Source organism: Schistocerca piceifrons, chromosome X (genome assembly GCF_021461385.2).
Source record: "Schistocerca piceifrons isolate TAMUIC-IGC-003096 chromosome X, iqSchPice1.1, whole genome shotgun sequence".
In the NCBI taxonomy this organism is placed as follows: Eukaryota; Metazoa; Arthropoda; class Insecta; order Orthoptera; family Acrididae; genus Schistocerca; species Schistocerca piceifrons.
Window position 1 is genome coordinate 71,590,231 of NC_060149.1, and position 17,982 is coordinate 71,608,212.

The 17,982-nt window shown below is 39.2% G+C and overlaps 1 protein-coding gene across 3 annotated transcripts in view; it reads right to left on the reverse strand.

Moving 5' to 3' along the window:
* The window catches only part of LOC124723211 (glycogen debranching enzyme), a 211,486-nt gene that overhangs the window by 61,377 nt on the left and 132,127 nt on the right, over positions 1 to 17,982 (reverse strand). For all 3 annotated transcript variants that reach the window (XM_047248399.1, XM_047248398.1, XM_047248400.1), the window contains exons 11-13: positions 12,806 to 12,929; positions 7,188 to 7,453; positions 6,647 to 6,796 (exon numbers count right to left, since the gene is read on the reverse strand). In XM_047248399.1, coding sequence (XP_047104355.1) covers positions 6,647 to 6,796; positions 7,188 to 7,453; positions 12,806 to 12,929 — 540 coding nt within the window. The remainder of the gene's footprint in view (positions 1 to 6,646; positions 6,797 to 7,187; positions 7,454 to 12,805; positions 12,930 to 17,982) is intronic.

Consider the following 17,982-nt stretch of genomic DNA (forward strand, 5'->3'; position numbering starts at 1 on the left):
AAATTTCACAAAAGCAGTCATCCTTAATATCAATCTATACAATACTATACAGTCACCTAGTCATAGTTGCAGGTTGCTTATCTAATGACTTCTAGGAGCAACAAAAATTTGATTTTCAGTATTTCATATAATTATTGATCAAACTGAAAAATTTAAAATGCTGTCATAATCTACTAAGTAAGATGTATAGTCTTACATTAAAGATGTAACACAATAAATCAAGTATTAAAGTTAGAAACTGTGTATACATCTTGAAGCAGCATAACTCACAGTGTGCTAATTATCCACATTATATTCATCCAGTATTTGAAAATAAGCGCACTTAATGATTTCCAACAAACTTTACACATCTTTTCAAAACTTTTTCTCCCTGGCAACCCAGATAATTAATGAAAGGAAAAAGAACTTTGTAATTCAGGCACCCACAGACATTAAACTTAATAATGAATGGAAGTAAAATGAATCACAAGACAGCTGTAATTGGTGATTTCTTTATTGTCACAACCAGTTTTGCTACATTAAAACAGCATCCTAATGTGGAAACAGCATCACATTAGCACACCAAGACACCCCCAATGTTTATAGTCAAAAATCAAACCCCCGAAGTGGGGAAGTCATCAAAATAAATAAATAGTGTGGTGGTGCACCTGTGTAGTTTGAGGTTGATTGGTTTGGAGAGTAAAGGCACCAAATTACAGGGTCATCAGTCCCTAGTCTGAGGGCAGAACAATTGCCAGTAAATCTCTGTGTGGGTTCCAGTCTCTCTAATTTACACTGAAGTTCAATTCTTTAAAAAACTGAGGGCTCAAATAGCTCTGAGCCCCATGGGACTTAACTTCTGAGGTCATCAGTCCCCTAGAACTTAGAACTACTTAAACCTAACTAACCTAAGGACATGACACACATCCATGCCCGAGGCAGGATTAGAACCTGCAACTGTAGCGGTTGCACAGTTCCAGACTGTAGCGCCTAGAACCGCTCGGCCACTCCGGCTGGCAAAACTGGGGGTGGAGGGGTCACTAGTTAAACATATTCTACAGAAATGAGACGGCTATAAATGCTTAATAGGTGTTTTTTCATGAGTAATGTCACACTTTAGTCATTAATTGTTGCAGACAGTGATGACAATGACATAGGTTTAGTTACAATTGGCAAACTGAATGTCAAAGAAAGTGGTAAAGGAAAGTAAAAAGTGATTTCAACTTGGACAAGACTTACAGCATAATTCTAATTTGCTGTTCTGACATACCAAATGCGCAATGTGTGCTCTTCTCTTTTAGGGGAAAGAATATGTTCTGAGAGTGGAAGATTGACTAATTAGAAAATACGGCAATATGTATCATTTATGTAGGTGTATATTTGAAGCACAGTATTGTATGAAAGTGTAAATTGAACTGAGCGATAAATGGAGAAAAGGAAACTAGAAGAAATCAAAATGCGAATCCATGAAAGGAAAACAGGTAGAAAAGCTCATATCACTACATTTTGGTTGGGTTTATTTAGCCTACTGCTAAGATACTTATTAAACATACAGTATTCCCATTACATTAAACACTCATCTCTTCTTTCATTAACAATCTGCAGCTCATTCCATTATTGCAAGAGTGATTGGCATTAGGTACAATCACCATATAAGTGAGTTGGTTACAAATATAGTAATTGAAGGAATAAATGCAAGAATAATGTAGCTCAGTTTCAACTAATACTGCAAGAATCTCAGAAAACTTTTTGTAAACTGGAGAAAAAAGTAATTTCAGAATATGATCTTTTCTTAAAAATGTTAAATGATGTTTTCTTGACAGCTCAGTTCTTTGTTCTTCAACGGTTCTCCCATTTATAATTATAAAATTTTGTTGCAGGACATTGGCAACTGAGCATCATGAAATCAGATAATAAACCACTTCGGTTGTAAATAGATTTATTGGTTCAATCACAATCAGTTTTGGATGATTATAAGTCCATGTCCAGGTGAACAAGAGTGCAATAGGAAAATGGAGAAACTATAACAAGAGACCATATATCACCTAACACTTGGCTGGTGGAAACTCACTGCCCAACTGTAAATATGATGATGATGTGGTTGGATTAGCCAGAATTAAACACGGGTTCCACACCAGGTAATCAACAAAATTAACCAAAAGAAACAGGCAGTCAAAGGAAGAAAAAAAGAAGAAAGCCTAAGAGAATATCAATTAACAATGTAAGAAAACTTACACAAAGAGATGTGTGGCCACTGCACATTAGACACCAGGTCATCGACTGGTGACAGCCACACATGGATCCGACATACAGTACGAAGTGGTGGTAGGAGGAGGCCAAGCACGAAAATTGGTGACTGTTGTATTTCAACAGAATGTAAAGCCATCTAGTGGTGAACAGCATCAGAGCTGACTAACCTGATCATTAACAATGGTGGATGCATAATATGTAACTAATTAAAACTGGGTTAGATGTACATTTTCGAAGTATTAAAAAATGAAAAAATTATATGCTTGGGCATAAAGAGTGAGTGTGACCAACCATATGTTAAAAATGGCATAAAGGTAAAATTCAAATATAAAAAAGCCACAAATGGGCCAATAGTGGCAAGTTGGATAAAAATAAACTAATTATCATAACAACTGAGTATTCACAGGGTGAAATAGTACCAGTTGGTGACTAAAATTAAAGTGATATGCAGAAAATTAAAGTTCCTTTGAGAGAGAAATTTGAGAGGCATATTGGGGAGGTCTGAGTACTATTTCAGAAAAAGATAATTATTTGGAGGTTCCATGAGCCTCAGCATGGTTTGCTTGTTTAGGGTTGTTGAAGGGTTCTTGTTTAAGCTGTGTATAATTTCTATTTCCTCTAATAAATTAAGGATGCAGCCTTTGTCATGGTGATGAAGGATACTCAACTTGGTATTTATGTCACCAACAGTGCGTCTTCTGACTTTCAGATGACTGAACTTAGAATTATTAATGTCATTATGTTCCTTGAATCAGATGTTAAAAAAGTGTCATGTCTGCTCAATATAGCGGCACTAGCAATCATTGCACCTGATTTTATAAATGCCTGAGCCCATGTGGCAGCTGTAGATCCTAGCTTCAAGGTGCCTTTTCTGGAAACCAATTCTGTTTGGTATAAAAATGACACTGTGGCTCCATCTTTTTTGAGCCATTGGCCAACCTTACCTGAAATAGTACCAAAATAGTGTACTTTACTGCATGAATCACATGGAATGTCCTCATTGATGGGTGTCAGGGTAATCCCATGGTGAATACTATGAAGTCCTTCACTGGATAAGGGTGTCCACAGCTGAATTAGGTAGCCGTTAGAACTCACAATATACCTGGTAATTTCAAGCTCATTTTTATATTCCTGTCCACTGAGGGTTGCTTAGGTAGAAAGGCGCACCATTACACTCAATGCAGCCATCTTATATTTCTGTGGGTGATTTGATAAGCTGTGAATTATACTGTCAGTTGTGGTCTCTTTGCTAAAAATGTGATGAGAATCTTATCATTTTGTGAAATGATTTTTAAATCTAAAAATGGCAATGTAAAATTGATTATTAGGGTGCACTGTGTTAAGATATTGGTGAAACTGCTGTACTTGACCTTTAGTACCACTGTAGAGAAGTAAAACATCATTGACATAATGTTTACAGCAAACAACATTCTGGACGTAATGGGGGAAAGGTTGGAAGAACTGGTATTCAATGTAGGTGACAAATATTGACAATAATGCTAGCTAAGAGAGATCCCATGACTAGTGCACTAGCTATTTGTAGACAACATTACCAAATTTAAAGTAACGAGTGAGAAATTCATTCACTGCTTTAAAATCTAAGTTAGCATGTTACCTTATATTGGATTCTACAGTCGGGATTACTTCTTTAGTTGGGATGTTTGTATATATGTTGGTGACATCCAAGCTAAGTAAGTGCCATGGGTGATTGGGGTCTGATTTAAAAGTTCGATGAGTTTGTCCCTCTTTTTCACAGTATCAGAGGTTGGAAAATAAAAATGCCTGTTCAGAAAACTATTTAGCTCTTTAGCTAAAAGATAATCAGAAGAATCAGCTGCATTACCAAATGGTCTCAGAGGGGAACCACTCTTATATACAGATCTTAAGTGTGCCATGCAAGTTGTGTGTTCTAGGCTTCATAGGCAAAAGGGTACTTTTTTTGTTTCAGTGACAAATTAGCAGTAGGATTGAAAGGGCAGATGAGTACATTATTGGAAGATAAAAATTCTTGTGCTTTTTGAATGTAGTCAGTTTCACGTAAGGTAACAGATGTATGGCCCATGTCCACATGTATGACGAGGGCTTGGTTAAGCTGAAGTTTTTTATTAATGCTACACGAAGTGCCTTGATCTTTTCTGAGAAACAGTGACATTAGGGGCCCTAGGAAATGCTGATCCTGCCCATTCTGTTTTTTTTTTTTTTTTTTTTTTTTTAAAAAAATTCATTGGTAACAGCCTCATTAAGTTTAAGAATAATATGATTTTTAGTAGAGGCTTTGCATGCAGCTTGGTCTAAAAAAATTTTGTACTGGTGTTATAAGACAGAGCTTTGTTTAGTAAGCCAGTTGTATCATTATTAAAACCAATATTAGTGCAGTTTCCAACCTTTTTATGGAACCAGAAGTTGCATTTTAGGGTTTCTACAGGTCACGCTGAGCCTCTCAAGCTTCATCTTGTGAGATAGCATAATATCATTTGTTTAAAAATTAATAGTATGTATAATATGCATGTATGAATGTTCAAAAGTAAAAGAACTAAGTTCTTTAGCCAATCCCAAATGAGTAATGTGAGTTTCCTTCTTTAAAAAGTCTTTCTTAGAATATAACACACTGATTTCTTTTTAGATATCTTTTTTCATCAGTTGATGTACGTAACATGGTGAACTAATGTAGGTTCTATTGAACAATCATTTGATAAAATTCATAATGACATTTTACTTAAGACAAATCTTGTTAAAAGCCATCGCAGATTATGTCAGAAACCTGTAGTACTTCCTAGGTGCTCAACACGGCATTTTTTATACCAAACAGAATTGGTTCTCAGTAGAGGCACCATGAAGCTAGGATCACAGCCACCACATGGGCTCAGGCATTTATGAAATTAAGTGCAAGGAGTGCCAACATCTCTAAATTGAGCACATGGGGCATTCTTTTAAAATCCAATTCAAGGAACATCAGGACCTGAATAATTCTAATTCCAGTTTGTTCACTCATTTGAAAGTCAATAGGCACTCCTTTGCTGACATAAATAACATTTTGAGTATCCTTCATCATCATCATCAGAAAGGCCATGTCCTTAATTAATTTGAGGAAATAGGAATTATGTACAACTTAACCAAGAACCCTTCAACAACCCTAAATGAGCAAACCATGCTGAAGCACATGTACCTTCTAAACAATTATACTTTCTTGCAATAGCACTCAAACCTTGCCAATATTCCTCTCAAACTTCTCTCTCAAAGGAATTGTAATTTTCTTTATATCATTTTAATTTTATTCCCCAACTGATACTGTTTCACCTTGGAGATACTCAGTTGACATGGTATTTAGTTTATTTGTATCCAACTAGCCACTAATGGTCCATTTCTGGATTTTCTAAATTTAAATGTTATCTTCACATCATTTATAATTGATGGTTGGGCACTCCCACAATTTATGCTGAAGCACATAATTTATTAATTTATTTATTTATTTGCTTAAGTACTTTGACAATGTACATCTAACCATTTTTAATTAGTTACATATGTATCCACCTTGTTAATGATCACACCATTCAGTTCTGCTGCTGTTCACTGCTCGATGGCTTTACTTTCCCTAACATCATGAAGGGCGCTAGTTTTCATGCGCAGCTTCCTTCTACCACCACCTCAAACTGGATCTCAGCTTCACGTGTGACTTTCAGCATCCTGCAGCCTGGTGTCCAGTGTGTGGCGGCCAAGTGCCGCATGGTGTAAGTTCTCTTATGTTGTCCATTGATATTCTCTTGTTTTCCCTCCTTTTCTTCTTTCTTTGACTACCTATTTCTTTAGGTAATTTCCTTGATTATCTGGTGTGAAACCCATGTTTCACTCTGACTAACCTGACTGTATGAACTTCATATTTACATCTGGGCAGTGAATTCTCACTATTATGAAAACTTAACAAGTGCTAGCTGGTATACAACCTTTTATTATAGTTTCTTCATTTTCCTACTGCAGTTTTGCTCAACTGAAGATGGTCTTATAATCACCCAAAACTGGTCTTAATTGAACGAATAAATCCATTTGCAACTTGTGCTACATATTATCTGATTCCATTTACAATTAATTACATTTCTCCTGGTTCTTGCATCAAAGTTTTATAATATTTGGATGTGTAGGTCTTGTCACAAAATAAAACATCAGGTTCTGCTAATACAATTGCTAATAGCTTACACTAACAGTTACAAGAAATAATATGTCTCTTGGCATGATGTCTATTCATACCATTATTTATGTAGTACTCCAGGCATTCTAGGAATTTTTAAGGAGAGAAGTGAAACTTCTTGTATATGTGTACAGGTACAAGTAAAGAACTTACATTGAACATACATTATGGGAACATGTGACTGTAGCCATAAGTTATCATGTTTAGAAGGAAATGTTTAAAGACTAAATTTACCTGGTTAAAGCCAGACATTCCCAAATCAAAATGTAATTTGTTCAAAGCCTTTTTAGCTGAAATAATGCCTGAGCGAATTCCAACACCTTCTGATGCATCATCATCTTCAGTCCAAGCAGCATACTGTCTGAATTCATCAACTACATGAATCTGGAAAATGCATAAAATATAGGAAAACATATTTTTATAATGAAAGAATTGGTATCATTGAACATCAAATCTACAAGCATCAATAGTAAGCCTAAAGCACAAGACGAAATATATTGAAACTCATATCAAAAACATCAACTGTGAGGATCATCCTCAATTTCCATTGACAAGGCTCACCAGACAAAGTTAGAGAAACTTTTGTCACTTAAGTTTGTCCATTTCTAAGTTCATTTGTCAACTAAGGCTTTACTTCTCTTTTCTTTCAATGATAATTGTTTTTTGTATGCTGTTACCTATATTTGATTTTCTTATACTTCCTTTTCACATTTGTATAACATAAAATAATTTGACATAATGAGAAATATGTAGTTTGCTGATTCAAAAAACTTACATGATGTGGAACCAGTTCATCATAACCTCTGTTGCTACCAGATGCACAGCACGCCATTGACACAAGAGCAGTACTTGGAAGCAAATCAAACACAGATCTTTTGTCAATGGGACTAGGGTTATCATGTGTTAAATCTAAAAACAAAGCATGTGCTACTGACGGAACAAGTGGTCGAAGTGATGGTTGGTGGAAAGCACCTACAGGTTCTCCACCATATCGGTACACAAGTCGTCCCTCCTCGTGAGAGTCCCAAGCTGACATTGCCTCTGCAAAAAGAAAAAAAAAAAAAAACTTTATAATATGTCTGCAGATTAAAACAGCACAAAAATAAGTAAAATGCTTAATACATTGATGGTAGTGCATAACTTATTTAAAATATACAGGTTTAAAATAATAGTTAATACACCACTAGAAAAAAAATATCACCACCAAAACTCAGTTGTACAAGATAAATGAAAGTTGGTAGGCATATTTCTACAACTTAAAGATGATGTCTATTCAGATTTCTGAGCAGTCACATAAGAGTGACACAAGTAATGCCACTACGAGGGTGCAAACCAGGTTTGCTATAAATACATACTGTACCAGCCATGAGTGTTAGTTACCTTTGAGATTAGACATAGTGACTTGATAGTCAGGAATGCTTTTAAGACAAAGAAGATGCAATTATCAACAGCTCACTGAGTTTTAGCGAGAATGTGGAATACAGCTATGGGAAGCTTGATGTTCTTTCTGCAACATTGCAGAAAGACTTGGCAGGAATGTAGCCACTGTAGTGATGGTCATGGGAAGGTAGATCACAAGAAGACTGGGATCTGGATGGCCATGTGGCACTACCAAGAGGCTAAGACTGGCATGTTTGATGTATGGCTGTGGTGCATTGTACTGTGGCTGTGGCAGCAATTTGAGCAGAAGTTGGTACCACAGTGACACAATGAACTGTTACAACTAGTTACTTCAAGGACAGCTCTGAGCCACTCAAATCCAAACCACAACCATTTGCAACTTCTGTGATATCAAGTAAGAGCTCATTGGAGGGCTGAGTGGAGGACTGTTGTATTTTCTGATGAAGGTCGGTTCTGCCTCTGTGCCAGTGATGGCAATGTGTGGGTTACAAGGAGGCCAGGGGAGTGTCTGCAACCAACCCATCTGTGGCCTAGACACACTGGACCTACTCCTCAAGTTATAGTATGGCGTGCAGTTTCATATAACAACAGGAACACTCATGTGGTTATCCCATGCACCCTGACTGCAAATTGGTATGTCAGTCTGGTGATTTTTACCTGTTGTGCTGCCATTCACAACAGTATTCCACTGGAAGGGGAGGGGGGGGGGGGGGGTTGCATGTTTTCCAATAGGATAATGCTTGCCTACATACTGTGCATGCTCAACAGGGTGCTAACATGTTGCCTTGGCCTGCTCAGTCACCACATCTGCCTCCAATTGATCATGTACAGGACATCATCAGATGACAATTTCATCATCATCCACAATCAGCATCAACCAGCCCTGTATTGAGAAATCAAGTGCAACAGGCATGGAACTGCATTCTTTAAACTGACACAGGATACAATGAATGTATCTTTGCATGCTTGCAGCCAATACTCTTGTCAGATAAACTGGTTATTAATGTACCAGCATTTCACATTTGCAATGACTTTTCTCATGCTTACCTGTCAACGTGCAGTGTTAATTACTTAAATATGTTACCTAGACAAATGTGCTGAGAGTTTTTTTTTGTCAGTGTGTATTTACAGATAATGATAATTTAAGTTATTTTAACACTATAATAAATTCCTGATAAATATACTTTTACAGAACATAAAGAAAACTGGGTTCAAGCCTCCAAAAAGAAAATCATGAGAGTTACAATAACACCAAACATTTGGAAGATAAGTATATGACACAAAATGGAAGTACAAAGTAATCATTAATAGACTGTGACAAGAAGAGAAGCAGGGGAAGAAAGGACTAGATGAGCTTTTATGTGTTATTACTGTAGATAACACAGTGTAAATGAGATGGAAGAAAGCAATATCCTCCTTTTCAGTCTGAAATCTGCTGACAAATTAAAACTGTGTAGTGGACTGGGGCAGAAATGTGGTCCTTTGCCTTGAGGACAGGAGTGGTATATATATGTAACCTATCATGAAATTTCAGGCAATGTACATCTGCTGCACAGTGAAAGATTTGACATATTGATCATCTATCTTCCCATTTTTTGACAAAAAAGAACCAAGCATAGCTCTGGGTACATTTTTGGTAATGTAAGTTTACTTATGCTACATCTGAATAAAAGATATATGTATACAGCTCAAGTCTTATTGTAATACTGTCAATATAATAACAGAAGACAATCTGAGCAGCCATCTTGGGTTGTTCGCAGATGATGCTGTCATTTATTGACTAATAAAGTCATCAGAAGATCAAAACAAATTGCAAAATGATTTAGAAAAGGTATCTGAATGTTGCAAAAATTGGCAGTTGACCCTAAATAACGAAAAGTGTGAGGTCATCTACATGAGTGCTAAAAGGAATTCATTAAACTTTGGTTACACAATAAATCAGTCTAATCTAAAAGCCATAAATTCAACTAAATACCTAGGTATTATAATTACAAACAACTTAAATTGGAAGGAACACATAGAGAATGTTGTGGGGAAGGCTAACCAAAGACTGCATTTTGTTGGCAGGACACTTGGAAAATGTAACAGATCTACTATATGGAGAAATGACAACAATGATAAAATAAGGGAAATCAGAGCTCGTACGGAAAGATATAGGTGTTTGCTTTTTCCGTGCGCTGTATGAGATTTGAATAATAGAGAATTGTGAAGGTGGTTCGATGAACCATCTGCCAGGCACTTAAATATGATTTGCAGAGTATCAATGTAGATGTAGACGTAGGAAAGACCTTGGTGGAATATAATTACTAGAAAGAAGTAAAGGTAGGAACTCATCTTATAACTAAATGGTTAGTAGGCACATAAACAAGACTGAAAACATTGCTAAGCCTTTGGACAATGATGTTCTTCAGAGTTACCTAGTACAGAATAAATATATACATGGCTACCTTTTCCTGGTTGACTACTTAGTACTGGTTCTGCAGCTTGATTTGGGTGAGGGTTTGTATCTCGTGGAGTGGGCGAGGGGACAAAAGAGACAGACAGCAGGATGGAGGGTTGGAGGGAAAGGTGGCTGATAGTTTAGATGAAAGGGATGAAGGGACAGAACTATGACACCAGTAAGTTGACACTGAAGGCAGCAATGGGAGTTGCAAGTGGCACATAACAATATGGAGGAATGGACTACAAGGGGAAGAAAGAACAAAGGAAGATGGAGATTGTGGAGAGAAGGGTGTGAGTGTAGAACAAGTGAAGTGAAGGGGCAGACTGTATGGAGACACGTACAGAAGTGAGCATGGAATTGGGGCTAGCACAAACTGAGACCAGGAGGACTGCAGGATCAAAGGATGTGTTACAAGAGTAATTTGTATGTACACAGTTCAGAGAAGCTGTCACTGTGGGAGAGGAGATCCATATGGCATGGGTTGCAAAGGAACCTGTGAGGACAAGTACGGTGTGTTTGGTAGTGTATTCTGCCACTGGGCAATAAACTCTGTTCTGGACTGCTGTTTGAGGGTGGCCATTTATTTGATGGACTGTTGGTTGGTGGTCATGCCCACATAAATGACTTTGCAAATGTTACAGTAGAGCTGGTAATGACATGGGTGCTTTCAGAGGTGGACCTGCTTCTGATACGATAGGATATACCTGTGATGAGACTGGTATATGATGAGCTGGACAGGTGAATAGGGCAGCACCTAAGTCCACCACAGGGATATGACCCATGTGGCGAGTGATTGCTAGTAGGTGTAGCATAAGGATCAACCAGTATATTTTGTAGATTGTGCTGTCAGTGATACATCATTCTGGGAAGGCAGAAAGGACTGAGGGTAGGGCATTCCCCATATTTGCACACCACGATAGGTTCGCGAAACACTGGCAAAGGATGTGGTTTAGTTACTGCAGTCCAGGGTGACATTAGGTGATGAGTGGATACTCCTTTTCAGCTGGTTCAAAGTGGCAGTCAGGGGATTGGGTGTAAATGGGATATAGCATGTGAGATTTGTTTTAGGATTAGGTTTGAAGGAAGGCCTCAGTATGACCTTGAGCACATTGGGCAAGAGATTTTTCATCACCACAAATCACAAATCACAAATGTAGCCAGTCTATATGGGAGACTTTTTTAGTGTTTAATAGATGGCAGCTATCAAAACAGAAGTACTGTTGGGGGTTAGTGGGACTAATATAGGCAGATATTTTTACAAGATCATTAGAGAGGGAGAGGTAAACATCCAGAAAAATGAGAAAAATGGCATGCAGGACTGAGGAGGATCAGGTGATTATGATGGAAGAAAAAGTGTTGAGACTGTTCAGGAATGATGATAGTGTGTTTTAGCTCTGGGACTAAAGCATAAAGATATAATCAATGGAACTGAACCGGACATGGGGTAGGATTTTGGGTGGCTGGGAAGGTTTTATCTAGCTGAATCATCTGCAAGTTGGCATAGACAGAGCCATGAAGGTATTCATGGCCATGCTGTGGATATCTTCCCCTCAGAGGAAGTGAAATTATGGATAACAATGTAGTTTGTTAAGTGTGTAAGAAATGATGATGTGGTTTTGGAGTTGGTAGAACATTGTGAGAATTAGTGATTGACAGCAACAAGGCCTTGGGGAATGGGGGATGTTCCTGTAATTGAATGTGGCATCAACAATGACAAGTAGGAGTCTAGGAGATAATGGAGTGGGGATGGTTGAAAGACAATTAAGGAAATTGTTTGTGTATCTGATATGGGACACTAGGCTGCTAGCAGTGGGTTAGACACGTTGTTTCCTTCATTATTTCATGTGGTATGTGTGGAGCAATATCACATAAGAGGCAATTTTTTCTATGTGCAACAAGCACAGGCATACAAATACACATTTCCATGCCACTGAATTATATTACAGCCCAGAGTGTAGATTTCATTTGCATCTACATTTTACAAACCATCATTTTGTTTTCAACAGTTTTCATGCATTTATTATTCTATTTTCTCTAGCTAACACACATTTTAATATTTTATTTCATTTCACTTTTACAGCAGACCACCCAGTTTTACTGCCACTATTTCCCTACAGGGTTTACCCATACTAACTAATCACTCCATGTTGTCATTTACCAGGTACCCTCTGCTACGCACCATATGGTGGCTTGCAGAGTATGTATTTATTGATGTTGCATTGTTCTAAGTTTGTGTCTGTGTGCATGGGGGTGGTAGGGGGTTGGAAGTAGGGGACGGGGAGAAGGCATGCATGCCCCATACTTGGTTTCAGTTCCACTGTATTTATCTACACTTACATGAAATGGCAGATCATTCTTTACCTTGCTAGTAGGTGACATTTCAATTTCTTCTAGTTTTCAGTCATCAGCCCATTTTCTTCTGTCTATTTCTTTGCACTTCTAATTGGAACATAAGGTTCCCAAAACTTGAGATTCAGTCTTCTCTTAAAAACAACATAACAAATATTACTGTAATTTTATGCAATTTCAACTGCTGTTGAAATATTTACCTCTAATGAGTGAACTGATTCCAAGTCTATTGACAAAAATATTGTCTTTCTGGTCAGAATTAGTAAACAGCTCAGCAACCACATACAAGTCAGGACGAACTCTTCGAGCTGCATCAAGAAGATACTGAAACACAGAATATACAAATAAAGTATGTAGAATGTCCGGCACTGTCTCAAAATAACATGATGTTTTTAAGTTAATGATTTCTTTCATCTTTGTTTAATGCATACTACAAGACATTACTGAAGAAGTTTTAGTCCTACGTACTAGTGTTCTTGATATGTCTCATAATAAAATGTTTGAATGTATGTTCAGAAATTTTTATTACATCTGAATAGAATTTCTTATAGACAAGTATTTTTAACAGCAAGGTTATTAAGTTCTTGTCATAAAGGGGTGCACAGTGTATTCTCAAGAGTGCACAGGTATGTTCAAGACGTAATTCTAGCAGTTTTAAAGTAATAATCATTGCAGAGAAAAAATGTTCACAATCATGATGGTAAAAATATGGTGAGACTAACATTTCAAACTGATGTAAACAATAAAATCTGTTGAACTGGTCATTCAGAGCTGAAGTAGTAGTACTCACAGTTTGTTCCTGTCATAGTGATAGACACAATCAATGGTGTGGCCACTAAGAACAAAGATTATTGATCCACATTCAAGTAAATAACAAATATGGAAACAGTACAATAAGCAGTAGAACACAATCTGAGAAGGAGTGCGGTTGTGCTGTCTTTCTATAGAGGAGGGCTCCAGTAGATGGTGCTGTGGGTGTAGCGCCATGTGTACTAGCCTTGTGACCCACCATGGGCGGCCTCTGGTGGCCAGTCCACGCAGCTGCCATGGGCAGACTAATTGAAGTGTATTGCACCAGCAGCCTGGTGCCACAGCGCATATCCGGGTGTTGCATTCCCTCTTGTGGGAAGGCTGCTATTCTGATGTGGGGGTTGGGGTGACTGATGACATATCCACGGCCTCTGTAGCAGGCACTGCAGGTGATGACAGTGGCAACAGTAGGAAATTCTGGGTCAGAACTAGCAAGTTGGGGTGGAAGAGGCAAACCTGTGGAAACATGCATGCACAGTGTTGCACCCCCCCCCCCCCCCCCAACCCCCCCACACCTCCCCACCCTCCTTCAAAGTACCATAAGAAAGGACTGGCGATAAGAGCACTGCACTGGCAGTGTCATGACATCTGGGTCCTCAATATGATGGAACTGCACTGTTGGTGAGGGAGATGGCCACTTGGGTGGGGCACCAGGGACACTGGTGGTGAAGGATCCAAGGATCAAGGATACTGGCCCAACCAGTGGCAGAAGAGCAGGTGAGAGTGCAGGTTGTGAATGGCTTGATTGGCAAAGGAACTGTGTAAGGTCTGAGACACAAACTGAGGACTGTTATCCGACACAAGCGTATAAGGTAGTCCTTCAGAAGAAAATTTTTTTTTAAAAGGGCCTGAACTGTACGACAGCAGATAAAATACGGAAAATTAGAGAAAGCATTCACAATCAACAACCAGTAAGAATTGAGGAATGGTCTCGCGAAATCAATGTGGTCACATTCCCATGGTAGCTGCGGCTTGGACATGCACAATGTCCATGTTGAAGCCAGAGCAAAACACATTTTGACCAGCTGATGATTTGGTACCAGAGACTCCTCAATGTCACTGATGTAGGAACTGAAGCACATGTCACTGTAGAGCAGCTGGGATCTTGCCCCTGGGTAACAGCCCATCTGTAGCTAAAAGACCATCAGCACCAAACACCAAAAGGGGGTGATGGGGGGCGGGGGGGGGGGGGGCAAAATAGGTATGTAAAAGATCAGAAGACCTGCCCGCAGGCCTGTCTGGCCAATCATGCTGAATAAGGTCAACAGTGTGGCACAAAACAGGATTGGTAGCAACAGCAACTGTGATCCAGGAACTCATAATAGGAAAACTTTCCACTATACATTGCACCTCAATGTCTAAGTGAAAACAAAGGAGCTCATCCTGATCAAAAGTAGGATCCAGCCCCATTGGAAGCCAGGACAGTGCATTGGCATGCTGCATAGTAGGCCGAAAATGTATTTCATAGTTGTAACACGACAGAAGCAAGGTCCAAAACTGCAGGCAATGTGCTGCTTTGTTCAGCAACAGAGTTGAAGGATTAAACAATGCAACCAACAGCTCATGGTCTGTAATGAGGTGGAACTTAGATCCGTACAAGAATACATGAAGCCTCTTGAGGGCATAGATGATAGTAAGTAGTTCCTTTTCAACTTGGGAGCAGTACTGTAGAGAGGAGTTGAGTGTTCGTGACATTTAAGCTATCAAACAATTGGAACTGTCTTCAAAGTGACGTGCAAGAATGGCCCCAAGGCCATACTGAGAGTCATCTATAGCCAAGCTCAAAGGGGTGGCTACAATGGAAGGCAGCCGAACAAGGAGCAGAATGCAATTTAGATTTCAACAGCATGAACATATCGTCACAGGCCAGCATCCACTGACAAGGAACATCCTTGTGGAGGAATTTGTACAAAGGATGGCACAACGTGGCTGCACGTCGAATGAATTTGTCACAATAGGCAACTTTCCCTAAAATGCTTGGAGTTCTTTGACATTGTGAAGGATGAAGCAGAGCTGTGAAAGATGTGACATGATGATATAAATGCTTTACACCATCCCAAGAAACCTCAAAACCCAAATGCACAATGGATGGCCAGAAAAAGTGTGACTTGGCAAGTTGCACTTCAACCCCACACTATGTAAGACTGCAAACAAGGAGTGTAAGTTGTGTAAATGATCTTCTGTGGATGCACCTATTACAATGATGTCATCAAGGTAGTTAATGCATGCCAGAACATACATTAGCAATTGTCCCAAAAAGCACTGAAAAATCACAGGGGTGCTTGCCACACTGAATGGGAGGCCAGGATATTGGTAAACCTGAAGGGTATGTTGATCACAAGGAGCTTTTTGGACCCTCATCCAATAGAATCCGTAAATACACTTCAGCTAAATCAGTTTTAGAGAAAAACTGGTCCCCAGCGAGTTTGGCCAATAACTTGTGCTATCAGGGCACAGGGTGTCAATGGTAGATTGAGCATTAACAGTAACTTTAAAGTGGCCGCAGAGGCAAAGCTGCCCATTTCGTTTTTTAACAGCAATGAGAGGCGTAAACCACTCACTTGAAGTAATAGCCTGTATAACACCCAATTATATTAGCCTGTCCAATTCTGATTTCACCTGATCACACAAGGCCACTGGAACAGGATGCACAGAGAAAAAGTGCAGCTGGGCCATAGGTTTCAGGGGGCTGTAAAGATAATGGAAAAATCTAACTCATCCAAAAAAGACAAGAACTCAACACAGAGAATTTAACTGTGCCAATGGACCTGGTCAGAAATGGGGTGAACTGCATCCACAATGCAAAATCTAAAGGGTTGAAAGCATCCAGACCAAACACGGTGTTGGTGATGGCATCATCTACTACCTGTAAAGTCAAGGAATGAACCACAGGTTTATACACAGTGGGAGCCACAAACTGCCACAAAATTGGAAAATGCTACTTGTTGTAACTCAACAAATGTCAAGTAACCAGACACAATGCCAGAGATCCCAGGTCGACATAAGTTTATGCGTTCAGCAATGTCACAGCTGCATGTGTGTCCACTTGTGGTCAGAGCACTTTGTCCACCATTCACACGTCAATAAACAGTTCTTTATCATTCATAAGCACTGGAGACACACAATTAACATCCATGACCATATCTGCAGGAGAGGGCTGGGAATGACACACTGATGATATATGTCCTTTTCTCCTACAGTTGTTGCAAGTTGCCCAATATTTAGGGCATGCAGCCTTGTCATATTGCATGAAACAGAATGAGTAAGAAGTGAGCGCTGAGCCCTACGGCTGCTGTGGTTGTTATTTGGCATATTGCTGTCCAGTATGGCACAGAGGCCACATTTGTGGAGCTGCTATTTTGTCCTCCCCTCAAGAACTAAGTCATGCCTGATGATCGAAAACAGGAGCCACTGCAGCAATGTCATGCCAAGCTTCAATTTGATCACCAGCAGCATGAGATACCTCAAAAGACTGAGCAATATTTAAAACTTCAGGCAAAGATGTACTGTCACATTTTAGCGCTCATTGATACACCTCCTTGTCAGATGCCAACCAAATGATGGCATCATGGACCATGTAATTAATGTAAAACTGACATTTGTGACTGAGGTCATGGAGTTTGGCTGCCCATGCCCAATAGGACAGGAAGGGCTGTTTCAACCAAAAAAGAACTCAACATGTGCTGCAGTGCTATGTGCATTTACAGTGACAATTGGTCAACAACAGTCACATTTTGTTGAATGAAAGTAATGTTGGCTCCTGGAGTGGGGCTGACTGGCACAACTGGTAAATCTGGGGGAAATCAAGAAAGGAACAAAACCTTATATGTTTTTGTATTAGTGACACCAAAAGCAGAGAAGTGTTGCCAAAGCCATTTCTCATAAACCTCCCAGTCTTTGGGCACATCAATGCAAGTGGGAAGAGGTGACAGGTACACAAACAGTGTAGAAGCCTGGAGCTGTGCAGGGAGAGATTTGAGGACTGCCCCAGAGACATGAGAAATGATGGAACATCAAAATAGACTGAGCACAAGGGAGTAAACGCCATCCTTGTTGTCAATTGTGCCATAATGCTAGACAGACTCAATAGGGTGGCCACCAAGAACAAAGTTTATTGATCCACATTCAAGTAAACAACAAACATAGAAACAGTACAAGAAATATAACAACACAAACTGAAAAGGAGAACTGGCTGCACTGTCTTTATATAGAGGAGGGCAACACTAGGAAGCATGGCAATAATCATGCTGTATGCACTAGTCTTGTGACCCATCGTGGGTTGCCTCTGGTGGCTGGCCTGAGCAGCTGCTGCTGGCAGCCTAGTGCAGGCAGCCTAGTGCTGCAGCACATATCCAGGTGTTTCATACAGGGTTATAGCAGTTCCGTGCTTATGTATAATAATATGCTGAATATAAAGGCTTACATAGGAAAATATATTTATTCATAGTTAGAAATATCCCCCCCCCCCCCCCACCCTTGTTATGGTATTACTTGAGCAGTTTTCTTTTTTTGTTAACTAGCATTAGAAACATTGTTTTAGCTATGAAATATTTTTCAGAGAATAACA